The sequence below is a fragment of the Ixodes scapularis genome, unplaced genomic scaffold (genome assembly GCF_016920785.2).
Source record: "Ixodes scapularis isolate PalLabHiFi unplaced genomic scaffold, ASM1692078v2 PGA_scaffold10__122_contigs__length_95168666, whole genome shotgun sequence".
In the NCBI taxonomy this organism is placed as follows: Eukaryota; Metazoa; Arthropoda; class Arachnida; order Ixodida; family Ixodidae; genus Ixodes; species Ixodes scapularis.
The window spans coordinates 59650896-59669533 of record NW_024609836.1 but is presented as its reverse complement, the minus strand read 5'-3'; the positions used below and the strand labels follow the sequence as shown (position 1 = coordinate 59669533).

Below are 18638 nucleotides of genomic sequence, written 5' to 3'. Positions count from 1 at the left end.
ACAAGAATGATGAAAATAATCCCTGGAGAAGGGGAACAAGAGGGACAAAGGACAAACACAAATCTCCAAACACAGCTAGGTGACTGGTGCGCGACCAAAAAAATCCACCTGGTCCGGGTTTCGAACCCGGGACCTCTTCATTACAGGTGGAGCACTCTACCAACTGAACTAACGGGGGTTAGACACCAGTAGAGCCCCCGTTAACTCAGTTAACCCCCGTTAGCTCAGTTGGTAGAGTGCTCCACCTGTAATGGAGAGGTCCCAAGTTCGAAATCCGGACCAGGTGGATTTTTTCGATCGCGCACCAGTTACCTAGCTGTGTTTGAAGATTTGTGTTTGTTCTTTGTCCCTCTTGTTCCCCTTCTCCAGGGATTCTTTACATCAAGGTGTTAGCAGTCTTTCATTGAGAATCAAATTAGTTTAATTCTTGTCGTCTGCATTTTTCTCTTTTTGTTCAGGTACCGAAGCACCTCTTCGCGGTTCAGAAGAGCCTGTACCGAGCATCCACTGTATCCATCAAAAGTGAGTGTTGCCTTGCAGAACTCACCGCTAGGGAGGAGCGGGAGGCATGTTTGACACCCTGCCCTCTCTCTCTTCCTAACAGTCACCTGCGACCCGAGCAATCCCGCCAGCGCCAACATGAACGTTTTGGTCGGCTGGACGCTGCTCAAGTCCCCCTGCTTCCAGGAGTTCCTCGACATTGAGACGCTGGTAAGTGCACGTCTCGAGCTGTCACTTTTAAAGGACAACGATTTCAATCAAATTTTATGGTATACTTCGGGCCTTTTCTTGCGCCGTCCGTAATGACCTATTTGCACGACAAATCTTCATCTCTGGAGAAAACCGAATATGTCGTACAGCTGTGAGACAGAAAAGCCATGAGAAGGAAAAGGAGGTTAAAAAAATCAGAGTGAGCATTCAGGACACAAAATGTGTCCCAGTTCATTCTGGTTTCGGACAAAAAAAAAAAGAGGGGGGGGGGAAAAAAGAAAATATAGGCACCCCCCAGCTCAGTGCTCCTGATCGTAATCCTTCCTTGAAAGGAGGGTATTCGATTGCTTTGACGAAACAGTGAATATTCTGCAAGACGGTCACAGTTTGTTGGCAAAAGCACCCCACGGGTTTGGGGAATTGGTGAACACCAGTGACGCACCTCACGCGGCCTCAAAACTCAATGACATTTAAACCCCTCTATGGAAAAAACCCTGTCGTGCAAATATACCATTGAAGAAGTCTTACTCTTATTCGTGCGACGATGCTGGCAAGGTGGGGGTATGGACGCCCCCAGTATCTGTTGAAACTGTTTTGAGTGCACTGCACAAACATTTGACCAGGCGGTGAAGGAGTCAAATGATTACGACGCACTGCCGTTCATGCAGACGCAAGACACCCTGTCCAAGTTGTACACCGGTCTGAAGATCTTCGACTATGGGGACGTGTATTACAAGTCTTCCGAAGAGCTCCACCCCTGCTTCCACGTGTTGGACCTGTCGGTGAGTGCATAGAACTGCTGTTTGTCTAATATGGGGACGTCGTAGATCCTGTCGTGCCCCAGCTGAGCTTGGTTTTCTTCTTTTTTTCCCCCCTTTTTGTTTAGCCTCACAGCTTGATCAAGCAGATGACCAACACGACAACAGCAACGAAATCTAAACCGGTTAGTTTCTCTACTTGCTCTTGCGTAGTTCAAAGTTCCTTTTGCAAACTGTTGATGAATTGCTGTATTTCTGCAGTGTTTTTGTTGAAAAACTCGTTCGAGAAAATAGTCTTGGGAGGCAAAAGTTGGAGGTTATGTCGGTGAGAGGTTAGGAGTTCAGGGAAGCTCCTCCTACCGCTTTCCATTTTAGCACAGTGTACGCTGGAGAGGAGGTCACTTCCTCTTCAGCATTCGCTTTGCTAAAGTGGAAAGGGGTGTGCAGAGCTTTCACTTTTCTCTTAACCTGTCACCGACTGAAGTCGCTAAACCTGCACGCAGTAGCTTTATTGGCTACCAGTAGGTTTTCGGCTGGAGGTAGCTTTTTTGGCTAGCGGTAGCATTTTGGCTAGCGGGATCTTTTCGACTAGTGGTGGTGTAGGCAAGGTTAGAGGCTAGTCGCCGAGTCGGCTAGCCATAGCGGTAGCTTTTGTCTTCATCGCTCCAACCCAAGCCAAGTGGGCATTCCATTAGATTTTTTAAATGAGAAAGCCTCTAATGGGAGAATCTATTGCTAGTTTGCAAAACCAACGAAGGCTCTGTGGCATGGTACAGTGGACTTTTCACAGAAAGTGAATTAGCTTTAAAACATCCAACTATTGACTCTCCTCCAGTTCACTAGGGCATCCACTTTGGACTCCGAGCTTCAATCATACCCATCTCCAGCCAGTCTTAGTACAGCAGTGCAAAATCCCCACCTCAAGTATGCATTGTATCTCATACTCTGTGGTAGAAGTGGGGCTACAACCCATTGCAAAGGGCATGACTGTAATCGTCCATCTAATGTTTTTCCTACATCACATTATGCTACTGCACCAGTGACATTCTGAGGGTTCTTCTCGGTATCTATGGTACCATTTGGGCCAAACACATTTTTCCTTGCAGCTAAAAGAGGTGCCCAGGGAGAAAAGGGCAGCCCTGGATGCCAAGAGTGTCGTTGCGACGAAGTCAACGACAAAGACGCCAGGTCAGAGGACAGCCGATCGAAACATCTTTGGGCTTGCCAACTTCTTCACACTTGCCAGCTCTTTCACGAATTGGGTTGCAGTACCATTGCCGTTAGTGCTACACGGGGCTGCAAGCCCGGCGTCTCGGTTGGTGCCCCGACCGGTGGCCCGGGCAGCTTGTGGGTGAAGCTAGCTTGCGGTTTCATACACTTGTTTAAACAAGCAGAGACACGGCGGTGGCCATGGGCCCCGCCTACAGTTGTTTTGTATTGTGGTGACTCTTTGAGGTGCGAGAACGTTTTTGTAAGGGCTACGGAAGAAGGGGGTAGGCATAGAATTTGGAAAGGACTCTGGCCTGCTGGGACCATTCTGGACAACCTCTCCATGGGAGAGTACATCTTTCCTTGTCAGTTCTGCCAACCGATACAACCAAATGAGTCGCACGCCGTTTTCTTGCCGACTGGGGCGATCTCGTAGCGATTGCTCGAACTTGTACGCACGATGTGACTCTGTTGCGTCAGTGTTGAGGAATGAAATGGGTAAACAGTGTGCTTGTGTGAGCGTGCAAAATCTTGTTTATTTTTTTGTCTTAGATCGAGCCCCGGAGAATGTGACCGACGTCTTGGATCCCGAAAACCTTAAGGTAAATTAAATACATCCATAACTTGCGTGACTTCTTTTTTCGTCTTGTTGCCGTTTAAAAAAAAAAGTATTACCTACCAAGTAACTTCGTAACTTATGTGTACCTTTTGACGATGCAGCTTTTAAAAGATAAATTGGTTTCCCTGCATGGGAATTATTTTGAACTGTTTATATTTCCTAAGCTTTTTATGCAATCATGCTGCATACATCTGAGTATTGCAAGTCTGCTCTACCTCTTGCTTTAGTTATCTTTTATATTTTGAGCACCACAGTGCAAATAAATGCGATCGGCAATTACTCGGACGAACATACGGCGTATTAAGAAATTAAGCAAACTCTTACATCTGAAATTTTTATATTATCTTGGGGGACCAAGAGAAGGAGAAATAAGTCTTTGTATCACCTTTAAGATATGACACTTGAGCAGAAGTGTATCTGCGGTTTAAAATCATTGCTAAAAACAATTGTGTCGCTCATTTAAGCGTCACATTTCTTTTTTCGTGGCTTCCACCCATCTTTCTTTACCCCTCAGTGCTCCAAAGTTGTTTTAGGAAAATAGCCTACGTAGTCTAGGTAAAACCGTATCACTTGTTTTCAAACGTTTTATGTATGTCCTAATAGACCGATCTCACCAGCCAGTTTGACTACGCCACCGCTGCCGCAATGCATCCAGGGAACTCTAGTCTTTCTACACGTGTGACAACCTTGCTGGAGCTCTGCGCGTGTGGAGCACGAGACAGCATGTGCCCTCTAGTGCACTGCTGTTCGCCTCCTGTGAACTAAAGTTATGGCCGCGTCACGCATGCACCGAACGCTTGGTGAGATCGGTCTATTCACTCATGAGATTAGTGTTTTAAGGGGATTCTGCACCTTATGGCATAAAGACCCTCCGAAGTTTGGTCGGGCCACTTCGATTGCTATCATTATGTCTGGTTTTGTCTTGAATCGTGCTGCGCACAAATACTACGATCGGGGTACGCGGGCCACGGGATCTGAGTGCGCACACACACTCGAGCGTTGCGAGAGCCAGCCGGTCACCGATTGCCGGACCAGAATAAACCTCAAGTATTTGGCGGCCTTATCAATGTGTACCCGAATACAGTGGTGTCAGAACAGGGGAGTAGGGGGAGCGACCGCCCCCCAGACAGGTCAGAAATTGAATGGAAGCAATGCGGGGGAGGGGGCGCAAAATCGCCGTCGCCTCCCCCCACCACGACCACCCGTTACCCCCCCATCTCCTGAATAGTTTTGACGTCTATGCTTGAATACAACTGCTATCATCATCCGAGCATGTGGCGTCTGCGCCGTGCAATGGCACTGCTCCAGTGGCTGACAAAGGAAGAAGTTTTAAGATGTGCACCAAAACGAATATTGTAAAGCCGGGGCATTCTAGACGTTAGCTTAATACAATGCAGGCGTTCGTTTTGGACTCTTATCCAATTGAACGGTCGACTCAATATCGACTCTCGAACCCCTTGAGGTGGCGACTTTTGTCGACACTCGAATCAGCGCTTCGTACAGAGGAGTAATCTCTTAGTCACTGTCGAAACTAAAATGAATCGAGAATTGATGTAGAATCGTACAAAAGCTGTAGGGCCCGTTGAAATGCAACATTTTCACCGCCATTGGCAAGTTAAAGTCAAATATCTGAACCACTAGGTAACGTCGAATTTTAGAAATGGTCTGTTGATGCGGGGGTCAGAGCGCAGGAATTTTGGTCCAGCATTTCCTTTCCCGTCGAAGCTCGACATTTTTGCCACCGTCAGCGCAAAAAAGTCTAACCAACATCCGATCTGGACGGCAGTGAAATTTTGGGAAGAGTTCGTCGAAGCGAGGAACAAAGTGCACAAATTTTGTTTCTGTATTTCGGTGTGGCGTCATCACCTGCTGCACTCTTTGTTTCCCCCCAGAAAATCTTGGCCTCAGATCCAAGGCCCCTAGCCATCCTTGACAAGGATGGCATCTACATGCTCATCGTGTCCATCTCGTCCGAAGACGAGAAGAACTTCACGGTGCAAGGTTGGTGATGCCACTCGGCTTTCAATATCCCACGTTCGCCGACAGCAGACACGGAGCGCGACTTAATGCGTTTGTGTTTCTGGCTTCGCAATTGATTCTTCGGCATTCTTGTTGGCCAGTGCTTTGATCTCGTTGGCTACGTAATGACCATAAGATCCCCCCGGATTCACCGCACCCCACATTTCTTAGCTTGTGTTGTCAAAGGCTAGTGCGGCTTTCAGTCGTCACTCTCAATATTCTTGTTAATTGTGTTTGTCGGCAGTACGTAAAATTTTTCTGCTATACACTGTGTGTTCCGGTCTGTAGTTTGCACCCGTTGTATAGTCCACAGGGTCAGAACTCGGCCGAAGAAAAAAGATCTTCCTTGGATAGGACACGTAGCCAGCACATGAAAAATTCTCGTACGCAACATACCTTGATAAGTGTCCTTTTTATGAGTGCGCAAAGAAGCTCATATTCATGAATTAATCATCAATAATCTAATCTGTCATTAACAAGATGTCACGTCTCACTATAGTAATGAATTGCCTAGAAAAAGTGCTACCTTGTATAGTCCGCAGCCGTAGATAGTCCACACCTTGCGAAATTTCAACTTTTAAACGTGTGTAGTCCGCGGACTGTAGTCTGGAAATTGTGGTAGCCGTCGCCACCATTGAATTTTTATTTACTTTTAGTGGACATGTCTCTGAAGGGGACGTATGGCTACCTGTCAGCTGTGGATTGGCCGTTCCTTCCGGTGAGTTGTGTGAACACTTTTTTTGTTTGTTTTCTTTTTAAGTTTCTCACTAAGAAAGCCTGGGCTGTATCGACTCTCCATTGAAGAAATAATGTAATCAGCAACGCTGTTTTTTTTTTTTCCCTAGGACAGGCACGGCGATTGGTCAGTCTCGCCAGCGAGATTGACCAATCACCAAAATGAAAAGATTTCACTGCAATTTTTTAATAAAAAAAATTGCAGAGAAGAAAGTTCCCCATGAAACAAACCCTCGAATGTGGTTTTCAGAAAGAACAGATACCGAAAACAAATTTCTTGAAACCGGTGCCTTTATAGTGGACATTTTGCTAAAGCGCAAAGTAGAAATTTCGAAATGACGAATGGTACATTTTTGCGGCCTGACCGGTGGGAACCAAAGTTCAAAATATACGCCCATGCTCAGCGTCAAAGTTTTTGTGCTACCTTGCAAAGGCTAGCGCAGCCTCTGCAGTGCTCCAACCATGGGCGTACCAACCGGGGGGGCAAGGGGGGCACTTGCCCCCCCAGTTCTCAGAGTGGGGGGGCAAGGCATGCGTTTTGTCCCCCCTGAAACGGCTGCCACTGGGCAGAGCAGACACAGGCCGGCGGCGCCCAAGGAATACCAAGGGCACTGCCCCCCGACCCGCGCGGGCATATTTTTAACGCGCAGGCGATACAAACCCTAGCAACGGTGCTCACGCACGCTGGATTGGCTGGTTTGTGGAGCCTTGCCCCACGAACAAGGCTACACGGTAACCTAACGGAATCCATCCGCGAGACATGGGCTGGACGGGCCGTCCAGACCAGGACGTAGGCCCTTACACAAAATAAAGTTTTGCTTGCTTGCTTGGAGATACTCGCTGCCGCCGTCAACATAGGCAGCGGATGCAATGCGAGTTTCCGAAGAGGTAGCGTAACTTAGTGGTGAGATGTCTGCCTCATACGTGTCAGACCCGGGTTCTATTTATGGTGTGGGCCGGCTTACTTCTTTTTATTTTTTTTCTCGAACATTTTGTTTTGTCGAGGCATTTGGCGATATTTACATTTCTTTTTTACCATTAACACTAAAAAAACGAATGTTGTTGACGAAACATCGCTAAACTAAATCGTATCGACTCTATTTACGGAAGTGCATGGGGGGCAGCGGGGCTTGGGTTGCCGACCGGACGCCGCAAAGCGGCGTGTACGGGGAGTGTGGGGGCTAGGTGGGTTAATAGATTTGTAATTAGCAGCCGCACACCGTCACCGCGAAGCGGCGTGAACGCAGGCGCGGGGGTGGGTTAACGCGCTTCGAGTGATACACGAGCAGCCCATCCGGCTTGAGCGTCGTTGTTAGGGGTTCTATCGCCTGCACCGTAAAAGGAGCAGTGTGTGCACCTCCTGTAGTGGGCAAGAATTCCTACATTGGAGAGAAGCGGGGACAAGCCCTTTCTTCAAATCCGTCAAGTCTCCTTGAGCTTCGGAATACAAAGAAACGCCACTATTCGGAGCTAATCCCACAGTTAAGCGCGAGACACATGCGCGAAAAATCCATCCGATCCGACAACCGATCCGGCAATGCGACTGCCTGATCCGAAAAATTTGGTCGCTTCAGACGCCGGATCGGCGATCCGACGTGCGTCCAACGCGCCAGATAGTTTCGCACGGCGGACGGATTGTCGGATGCGTCCAGCCAATGACAGCACAGCTAGCGCGAACGTCATGATGACGCACTGAGTCTGGCGGGACGAAGCGAATGGCGAGGGGAAGCCGGAAGCCTGGATCTCGCTGACCCATTCGAGAAATATGGCTTCGGCAAAGAATGCACGCGCTAACGAGAACGAGCTTCTAACTTCGCTCGTGTGAGCGAAACCGTCAATCTAGGACCAGAGATCTGTGAACGCCAACCTCCGCTGGAGTGCTTGGATCTCCTGGGCGGAGCCGAACGGATAGTCGTGTCGCATGCGAGTTCGGAAGCGTGTGTCTCAAACTGTCGCGTGCGGCGATTCGGAGCGGCGTTCGTACTGTCGGATCGGACGATTCTGCCGTCCATGTGTCTCGCGCTTTACTCGACCTCTCTTGCGTCGTGTCTGTTCGCTCCCCGCGCCTCGTAGCAGTGTTGTTGCAGTGGGGGGGCTCGTTAAAATTTTGGGGTTTTTTGGACTATCTAAATCACTTTCTTCCTTCCCATCCCCCCCTTTTCTACTCCGCATGCTTCCCCCTCTGCAAATATCAGCTGACCTTCCGACCTCTGTTCTCTGTTGATAGGCAAAACAACCACTAAAATTAGAAAGTAATTTGTAATTTGAGTGGAAGTCACTCGGAAAAGTAGTTAAAGTAAACTACGAATTACTAGAATATAAATGTAATTAAAAGTTACTAAACTACCCAGAAAAGTAGTTAAACTACAGTAACTTGAGTAAAGTAGTTGAACTACGTACAAGTCTGGCCCGGCAGGCGCTCTGCGTAAGGGTTTTCACCTAACTGCCTTTGAGCTTTATGTGTAATCAATCTGTGTAATCTATGGGTTAGTTTATTCTCGTGTGATATAGCCCCGCACACCATCACATGGGCCAAGAAAGGTGTAGTTTTACTGCAGAGGAGAAATCAGCAGGGTCCAAGATGGTGACAATGGAGGATGGGGGTCTGTTCCAGTGGCTGATGGCTTGAGAAAGGAATGACCAATTGAAAGCGTTAGTAGAGTCAGAAATGTGCTTGATGGTGCAGACGTTGTTGAGGCGAGAAGATGTTCGGTCGGGGGGTAATAACAAAGTGGTTTTGAGGTCGGGAATGTGGTAGTAGATTTTGTGAATAAAGCACAGCTGAGAGACTTTTCTGCGAAGCTGCAAAGAGGACATGGTTAGTTCAGTTTTTTAGCGCTGAGACACTGAAAAAAAAAGTCATAAGTGGATGAAATGAAGCAAGCAGCTCTGTTCTGAACTGCCTCTACAGGGTATTGATGAGGTACAGTCGATGGGTATTCCAGATGGTTGAAGCATATTCTATTTTTGGTCTGACGTACGTGTCCAAGGTTAGCTTACGAACAAAGGGTGGAGCCCTTTTTAAGTTACGTCTGCTTAGTCCAAGAGTTCCAGATGAATCGGCAGTAATGACTTCAATGTGGTTATTTTAGGGAAGGTCAGATGTTAGTCTTACACCAAGGTATTTATACACAGTAGCGGTCTCAATCAGATCGGAGTACAAGAAGTAATTAAATGACAGTGTTTGTTTTTTTTCTTGGTGAAGTGGATTAGTTTGCATTTATACTTGTTTAATGACATAATCCACTCTTTGCACCAATTGTTAATTTTCTCTAGATCTTCCTGAAGCTGGTTATTATTTTGCACACAAGTTACTTTGTTATGGATGACGCAGTCGTCGGCGAAAAAGCGGTTTTTTGAAGAAATCCCAATGGGGATGTCATTAATAAATATTAAAAAGAGTAAGGGCCCAAGTACGAACCCCAGGGGAACACCAGGAGATACATTTATTAAGAAAGATTCATGATCATCATGGACGTGACCTGTACACGGGAAAAAAGAAAGTCACGAATCTATGCAAACGGTTATTTGGTCGAGGCAAAAAGATGATAGCTTAGAAAGAAGGCGTTGATAAAAAACACGGCCGAACGCTTTGGAAAAAAAAAAAAAAAACTGCGTCAGTTTTTTCATTTTAAGGTTCAAGGTTCAAGGTTAGTGTGCAAGTCATGGATGAAGTCGCAGAGTTGTGTTTCGCAGGAAAGTACAGTCTCCGGCGATATGAAAGACCCACTGGGAGCGCGTGGCCGAGGCGGTGGCCGGTGAGGGCGCTGCGAGCGCTCCGGGCAGTTCCATTCTGCTTCGAGGGGAGGACGCTCATTCGGCACTCGGCACAAACTGATAAGCGCGTTTCGCTTTATCTGAGCCCGAGTGAGCGTCCTCCCCTCGAAGCAGAATGGAATTGCCGGGAGGGCTCGCAGCGCCCCCGCCAGCCACCGCCTCGGCCACGCGCTCCCAGTGGGTCTTTTATATTGCCGGAGAGTGTACCTTTTTGAAAACCGTGCTGCTGTTTAAAGAAAAGAAATGGGATGATAGGTGCCTCATGATATTGGAGTAGAGGATATGCTCAAGTAGTTTGCAAGAAATTGAAGTCAATGAATTAGGGCGATAATTAGATGCGGAAGAGCGGCTGCCCTGTTTAAAGACTGGGAATTACCCTTCCCACCTTTTGGTCAGATGGAAGGCACCTTTGAGATAAGGACTGAATAAAGATAAGTTTTAAATACTTACTCGAAATAACACTGGTGTTTCTTTTAAATTTTAGAGTTGATGTTATCGGTTCCAGCGGACGAAGTAAGTTTTAGTTTATCAATCAATGTTATAATACCGGCGGAGTTAACGTTAATAGGATGCATGCGCTCGTAAAGCTCTTCAGGGAGAGTGGGGTTGGAGTCCAAGCACTCGTTAGTAAACACTGATGAAAAATATTCGTTAAACACAGAACTATCATGGTCGACGTTGCACATCCGACCATTCCTAACTCTCCCCATCTTCCTAAACGTCCGTGTGTGTCCGAACGCCAGAAACCGGAATTTTAAAGGTTAAAAATGGCACGTTGCGAATATGGAACGCGCACTTTCATGCAAAGCTGACGTCAAGTGACTCAAATCGAAAAACATGCATATTTACAATATTGTTATCTCTTCTGGTGAAGGCTCAGCAACCGTTGCATCCGTTTTCGCGCACGAAACGGCGACTACCAGAGAAAGTAAGAACGCGGTGATTGCCTTTATTTTAACAATGTAAACACACTTGCAGGCGTGCGCTGATGAAGCCTCAAAATCAAAGCTCTCGTAGTGTGATTCGTGACTGTGCCGGCTACTACCCAACCTCGTTGTCACGCCACTTTCTGGAAGCATACACCAAAATTACAAGTAAACACACAAAAGCGACATCGATACAATTATCTTCTAGAATATCACCTTATTTAGTCATAACTCTTTCAATAGGCACTACAAGTTGTATTTATTTTAAGAAGAAGCAAAATTTTTTTTCGTGAGAAAAAACAAAATATCAATGTTAAGTCTGGTAACGTTGTAATTTTGCCGAATCATTGCCAAATCTTTAGAAAAGTTGGACAAAAGTTGCGCCGAATTTTCGATTTGGGGGGGGGGAGAGGGTCTGGTTTGCCCCCCCACTCAAAAACAAGTTGGTACGCCACTGGCTCCAACGCTGTCAAAGTTACTTGCGAGAATGCGTGCAAATGAGACGCGAGACTAAACCTAAACCACATGCTTTCACTACATTGCGGACTTTCAGCACGGCAGCAGCTGTACACTAACCTTGACAACGTAGCGCAAAAAAATTGGTGCCAAGCTTGGCAATTTATTGGTTTCGAAGACGGCATGCGTGCCCATCTGAAATGTGATCTGCCGTTTTCCTCATTTACGTTTTTGTTGTTTCAGTGTTATGTTTCACGTCGTCTTTGCATATTGTAACCGCTTGGAATGTACGGAGGGCAGCAAACACACACACAAAAAGAAATAATAATAAAAATAAAATTGTGTTTGGGTAGTTGGAAGAAACCGGCCAATGACAGTTTGTTTTAGATACAGACCGGCAACCTGCCTTTTATTGAAAAAACCGACCATGCCGGTCAAAAACCAAGGAGGTGGCAACCCTATTTTGAACTGCTCTCTACCAACCAGATAATCTTCAAGCCAGACCAGAATTTGATCATTGTTAAGAAAGAATATACTTGAGTTTAGGAGGTAGCTCTGGATGGAGGAACAGAATCAAGTGCCTTGGCAAAATCCAAGAACACCACATTTATTTGTCCGCCCTTCTCGAGGCATGAACTTAAGTCGTGGGTTACTTCTATTAGTTGTTTGATTGTTGAGCGACCTCACTTAAAACCATACTGATCATTTTCTCGAAGGCTATTTTCCTCAACAGAAGTTATAAAATGTGTTTAGCGATTATGTGTTCTAGGCATTTTACAACTGGTACCTGTCAGAGAGATTGGACGATGTTTTGTATATTTGTTTTTTTTCCCCGACTTTGCTATTGAAACTATTTTTCCTGACTTCCAGTCATGTGGAAGGCTGCCACAAGATAGTGATCTTTTTATATATAGCGGCTAAGTAAGGAGAGCAGCACTCTACATATTTTTTAAAGAATATGTAAGGGACTCCATCGGTGCCAGGTGATTTTTTAACGTCTAACTTTAGAAGCAAATCAGAATATCATCAATACCTGCGATCGGTGATGTGTGCATTTTATAATGTGGAATTATCACGTGTAAAAACATACTGGAAGTGATTATACCTTTAAGGTCTTTTGCTGTAGAAATGCTGGTGGACCAGAGGCCTTTGTTGTGTAGATTACATTTACAGTTTACTTCGTGATTTCAAATCTTCCACTTTCGGCGAACAGTAAGGTCAAAAAGTATTTTTTTGACGTTAAAAGCTTTTTTAATGAACATAAATAGCGCAAAGGACAGATGAGCACGAAGACGAGACTAGCGCAATTTCGTGCTCATTATGCTTAACCAGCTAGCCCATTTTCCTTCTGCCACTTTGGTGGAGCTTGCCGGTTTTTTAGGCTTTTGTGGCCGAAGCTCTTCATGTTTTCGTGGATGAAAACCCTTTCAGTTCTACGGCGTGATGTGCGGGGTGTACGTGCTGTACGCCGTCGGCTGGCTGCTCGTCTCGGCGCTGCAGTGGCGAGACCTGCTCCGCATCCAGTTTTGGATCGGCGGTGTCATTTCCCTCGGCAAGTTTGACATTCCCTCTGTTTGTTGTTCATCACCAACTTCTCACAGCGACAGCTGTTATGGGCCCTCCCCACCACTGGAAAAGACATCCGTTGTAGTTGTTGTAGGGCGTAGAGTGTCCGTCATTGACGTTGCCAAACCCTCTAAAAAGATTGCCCACTGTCCGCAGGATTCAGCCCTGGGTCCGCTGCGTGCGGAGCAGATGCGCGACCAATGGGCTATGCCGCGACTCTGACTAGGCTGCCTCAATGTCCTTCCGTCTAGAATGGTGCCGTTTTTTGTGGTACCCGACACCGACTGCACGCACTCTGTGGAAAAATACAAATAAATAGCCGATAACATTGTGCCGCCGTAGCACTGTCAATGCCAAGAGCTCGCGCCGGGAGACGCGCTTTCGCACACTCCGGAAAAAAAAAAAAAAAAGAAACGAAAGTGTTTGGAACAAAATGGTTAGGTCTCCGTTTTGTTCAGGCACCCCACGATGTGTGATTGTGACGCCGATGCCCAACGACTTCCCTGTGACGTGTCGCGGCGACCGAACTGTAGGTTAGCACGGGGCTGGCCATTTTTTTTTTTACGGTGAGAGCCGTTATTGGTGAGGTTTTGTGGCAGATCCCAGGGGGGCATTTGTATCCATCGTGGCAAGCTAAATTTAGCGGAAAGATTTCTCCGGAGAATTCAGCAGAGAATCACGGTGTCGCGTAACACTGTGACGTCGCAGTGTTGCGTGACGCCGTGGTTACGCGACATTGCAATTTCGCAGCTGAATTTAGTTCGAAAATTTCTTCACCAAATTTAGTGGGAGTTTAACGCCAACTGATGTCAGCGTCGCGTGACCACATCGCATGACTCCCAAATGTCAGGAGACGTCAGTCTCGTGCGACTTTACGTTTTCCTCACTAAATTTAGCGAGAAAGCTTCTCTGCTGGATTTAGCGGAAATTTAGTGTCTTGTAACGTAATGGTGTCATGCGAGTTTGTCATGGGACGTCATCCTGTCGGGTGGCCTCACGTCGACGCAGGAAGTCGCACCATCCACTAAATTTAGCAAGACGCGGGTCCCCTGAATTTAATCGCGGCAGGGTTGCCGTGAGCAACGAAGTGTGCGGTGCCTCTACCACAGTCGCTGTTCATGTGCAGTATGTGGCATGGAACTACAAGTCTTCCTTTAGAACGAGTAATTGATTGATGCTAGCAATAGTTTTCATGCTTTGATATTGCCTGTGGATCTCAGCCGCCTGCTTGTCTCTCTCGTTCAGGCATGCTGGAAAAAGCGGTCTACTATGCGGAGTACCAGTCAATCAACTACACGGGATATTCGGGTGGGTACCACGTGTTGTTTCGTTGCCTCTGCTCACTTAAGGAAGTGTGGCGGCTTTCCGGCAACTTGAGGGTTTCTCATCATTACAACTAGCAGATGCTTGCTTGGGTCCCAATAACCTGGCTGTTCTGAGCATCTGCCGGTGTGTTGCCTGTTTAGTTGCAGTTACTGGTGAATTGGCGTCCAGGCAACTTCTTCATTCAAAATGATATCAGTGAGTTTCTAAGGCTATGCCATGCTTCTCAGCAAGATGTTGCCACTGTTCCAGAATTGTTGAATTTGAAAGCAGGTTGAGAAAACTTGGGGGACGCTTAAGCTTCGTATGGCGAAGCTTAAGCGTCCCCCAAGTGGAACGTGTGAAAAACGGTTGGTTGCGATAGCCTTATCGGGCCCCGCTTGCAAAGCCTTCTTATTAAACCCGTGCTCGTTCCTAAGCCATGCAAGTGTGTGTGCGTGGTCTAGCCAATAGCATCACGTGACATCACGTGTTTTCGTTGGAATTTTCCCTCCTAATCTGGCGGGAAAATTTTTTCAATAAATTTGGCAAGAAAATGTTTAGCTAAATTTAGCAGGAAGATTTTCCGCCAAATTTAGCGGGTCGACAGGGTCATGCAGTCACAGCCATGTGTGACATCACACGTGGCTGCACGTGTTGCATTATGGGGATTTTTTGGTGTTACCGACGCTGACCCCAGATTTTTTGCAACATGAGCTCCTAATTGCTGCCGCGTTAAAATGACCTATCATTAGTACATTACTGGCATCTTACAAATTTCTTCCTATGTGGTTATTAATTTCCATCATCCTTTATTTAGCTGCTGAGAGTGTTTTACCTTTGGTGAACAGCAAGAAAACTTGGTCATATTTAATACAGTACACACAAACATATCAGTGACTGTTTAGTTTGCACATGCTTTCATGTGTCGTTTAAGTTTGAAGTGTGCTATCCTTTGTGTTTTAATCTAAGCTATATTGTCCTATGTGACCTCAGTGTATGTAGATTTTAAGAGGTTTTAAAGCGCTCGGTTCTAAGGAGTGTGTGAATGGGCATTAAGACAGTGTAAATCATACCTCACATTAAAGGTAGAGGGGACAACAATCTGCCTTTAATGTGAGGTACGATCTACACTGTCTTAATGCCCATTCGCACACTTGCAACTCCTTAGAACTGAGCGCCTGCAAACCTTTTAAAATCTCTTACGATGGTAGATCTACACGCTGGCGCCATCTATGCGGTGACCCTGGAACTGCATGTCACTAGAGCGAATGTTTGACAGTATTTGCGAGGTCAAATGAACATACTACCTATGAGAAATGTTCCTTGATAACATTGACAAAAGTTTTTCGAGCCAAGAAAAAAAATGATGGGGGAAGACATTGAAAATATGTGGGACAGCCCAGTGTCGCTCTGCTCCCCGATAGGTGGTACCAGTGTGTCCTCTCGTTGAAGAGATTTTAAGAGGGTTCAAGGCATTCGGTTTTAAGAAGTCGCAAGTACGTGAACTGGCCTTTAGTGTGAAGCATGTTGCTAACGTGGCGTTTTATGTTTTTCCGGTGCGTGGACAGTGCAAGGAGCGGTGCTGTTTGCCGAGGTGCTGTCGTGTCTCAAGCGGTCCCTGGCCCGTTTGCTCGTCATCATCGTCAGTCTGGGCTTCGGTATTGTCAAGTGAGTTCACCCTTCTTGGAACGGGGTTCTTGATTTCACCCCGAAACTTAACCTAATCCATAGGTAGTCGCGTTTTCTTGAAAAGTCGTTCATTGTCCAATTTGGCCTCACAGGGGGGGGATCATTAGACATGACAGCTCGGGCGCATGTAGGAAACAGCTTAAAGGGAAGATGGCACACTTCTAAATTTGAGGAAAAACGCTTGAATTGCGTTCATTTGGCCTTTAGAATGACAGGTATCAAAATTATATTTCAATGCGACGCACCGGAGAGCCATACGAGCAATTTCAAAATAGGGCTGAAGACCCGCCTCCCTAGCCTTGGGCAGCCAAAAGATCCGTCGATGACGTCACATACAGCGACTGTCTTTCGCGTTTTTCTCGCGTTTAACAATACTTACACAGCAAATGGTTTGGGTATTCGGGTTCACGGGATGAAAATACACTAGAATTTACTTCTAACTCATTTTTTTCAAGAAGCTCCGTAGCTTCCCTTTAAGGGGGGACATGAGCTTACATTTAAAACTTTTTTTTTAAAAAATTGTTTTTTCAAATTTGAAGTTTTTGGTTTTAGAAACTAATTATACACTCTTACACTAAATTTGATAGACATATGCCAAATAGTTAAGTTGATATAAAATATTTTGAACACGTGAGGCAGTAACAAAGTGAAGGAGTTCTGTGTTTGAATGCAATTATCTCAGTTCCATTTTTTGTTGCAAATTTCATATGAAGGACTCTTTTGTTTGAAAGTAAAAGTATTCTGATATCACAATCAAGATGTTTCTAACCTGAATCTACTTTATATTTTCTTTTTAGTAGAAGTCCTCAGAGAAAAAAACTGTTTTTAAAAATCGACATAGGACAGATATGCATCTCATAGTTTGAGGTAATAACGCTTCTGAAATATTTACATTTGAGTTTAAAAACTAGATAGCCCAAAATTCCACATCCCCCACTTCATATTTGAGCAGTCGAAATGGTGCTTAATAGCTTTATTTGCATATCATAGATTTCTTAACAAAGAGCGACACATCTTATGCAGGTTTATTAAATTGTCCTAGGTACAGGTCCCGTCAAAGTAAAACGGAGCGCCGGAGCGCCGACCGAACTGCACCGCCGCGCTATCTAGCAGCACCGGCTGCAACTGATAGATGCCGTCTGCGCATGCGCGCGTGTCGTTCGCGGCGTCCTCCGTCTTTGTTTTTTGATCCTCGCATTATCGGCGTCTCAAGCTGCCGAACGCTGTTTCGATAAACACCGCTAGGTGTTCGGCTCGGGCTCATACGGGGAGATAACACTGAAGGCAAGTGGGAGGGAGGGGCGAGTCTTGTCGATGAGCACGCTCCTTGTGCTATCAGGTGTCGATTTTAGGAAGAGCGTTGCGCCGCTCGAACCACCGATAGCGTATGGGTGGGAAGAAGAAAACGGAGGCCCCAGCGGAAGGCACGTTCGCATGCGCAGATGTGGCCTATCAGTTCCAGCCGGCGCTGCTAGATAGCGCGGCGATGCAGTTCGGTCGCCGATCCGGCGCTCCGTTTTACTTTGACGGGACCTGTACATCTGATGCTAAATCTCCGCTGCAAATTTCATTCCGATCACCTGAGTAGTTCAGAAGTTAAACCTCTAGCCAGTGTCCCCCCTTAAGAAAGTTGGAGGTTTTCACGCTGCATCGTGCCGCTCTTGGCGCACATTTGTTTGACTCTTCTTTAATAAACATGAATTCAGCTTTTTTTTTTCTTTACAGCCTCAAATTGTACTCGCTGTACACTTTACTCTCGCAGGCCTCGCCTGGGTGCCATGCTACACAGAGTGATCATTGTCGGAGGGGCCTACTTCATTATGGCTTCGGTCGAAGGCTGCCTTCGCACACTCAAGGCAAGAAAGTCTCCTTTTTCTGTTCAGAGCATGTGAGCTTCACGCACTCAGTCACCATGCTTTTGTAGCAGCTACGCGCCAGCACATCCTGTTTAGTAGCCCACTTCCTACAGATAGTGCCAAAGATAGATTACTATCCAGGTAGATTAACATGTCTATCCAAATAGATTACAGTCGAATCTCGTTAATTCGAACTCAAGGGGGACCGAAAATTTCTCTGAATAATGCAAAGTTTGAATTACCGGGAGTTTCCTCCCATAGAGACGCATAGGATGGGACCTGCACATTAGTTTCAATTACAGTAAAACCTCGTTAATTCGGACCTCATGGGACTGGCAAAAATGTCTGAATTATCCGAAAGTCGAAATATCGAAAGGACAAAGAAAACGGTGCGAAAACGTTTCCCTGTGAAATATCTTTATTTTGAGAAGAAATTTGTTATTACCGCCTGCTTTCTGGACGCCGCTTGGGCGGAGACGACAACTTTCTTTAGCGTGGTCGAGTGCTCCACCGCACTCGCACTGTTGGAGCTACGCATCCCGTGCGCGGACAATATAGCACATCAAGGCCTCTTCTAGTTTCGGATGCACCACCTTCCAAGGCCGGTTTCTTTTCGCGTTGAACTTCTCGCTCTCGAAAGCCCGTAGGATATCGGCCTCGATTTTCACGTACGTGGCCAAACGGCTTCTCTTGACGTCGTAACTTTCCGTCACTTGTCGAGAGACGCCGTCCTTCAAGGCCCTCAGTATTTCCACTTTCGTCGCTAAATTCTTAGCTCAGTACAGCGGCAATGGAAAACGAGTAGCACAACTGACCAATAATCGGAGCGGCGAAATCGCGACAGCCGGCGCTATTTTTCCCGAGCGCATCGATAGCGAGAGTGCCGGTCACGTTGCATTTTTCAACGCGGGAGTGGCCGGCGAAAAATTGAGGGATAAGATAGCTGTTAAAATGGCGGACTTTAGGATCCCTGCGTTAAGGCATAAAACGTGACTGTCACTCTTGCTATCGG

The 18638-nt window shown here is 46.4% G+C and overlaps 1 protein-coding gene across 1 annotated transcript in view; it reads left to right on the top strand.

The window, feature by feature from the left end:
- The window catches only part of LOC8052250 (transmembrane protein 87A), a 33284-nt gene that overhangs the window by 2471 nt on the left and 12175 nt on the right, over positions 1-18638 (top strand). Inside the window, exons 2-14 of the mRNA XM_042288567.1 lie at positions 459-522; positions 605-711; positions 1380-1493; positions 1598-1654; positions 2305-2419; positions 2576-2657; positions 3049-3280; positions 5190-5298; positions 5973-6034; positions 12642-12762; positions 14022-14084; positions 15650-15749; positions 17533-17626. Of these exons, the coding sequence (XP_042144501.1) occupies positions 459-522; positions 605-711; positions 1380-1493; positions 1598-1654; positions 2305-2419; positions 2576-2657; positions 3049-3280; positions 5190-5298; positions 5973-6034; positions 12642-12762; positions 14022-14084; positions 15650-15749; positions 17533-17626 (1320 nt within the window). The remainder of the gene's footprint in view (positions 1-458; positions 523-604; positions 712-1379; positions 1494-1597; positions 1655-2304; positions 2420-2575; positions 2658-3048; positions 3281-5189; positions 5299-5972; positions 6035-12641; positions 12763-14021; positions 14085-15649; positions 15750-17532; positions 17627-18638) is intronic.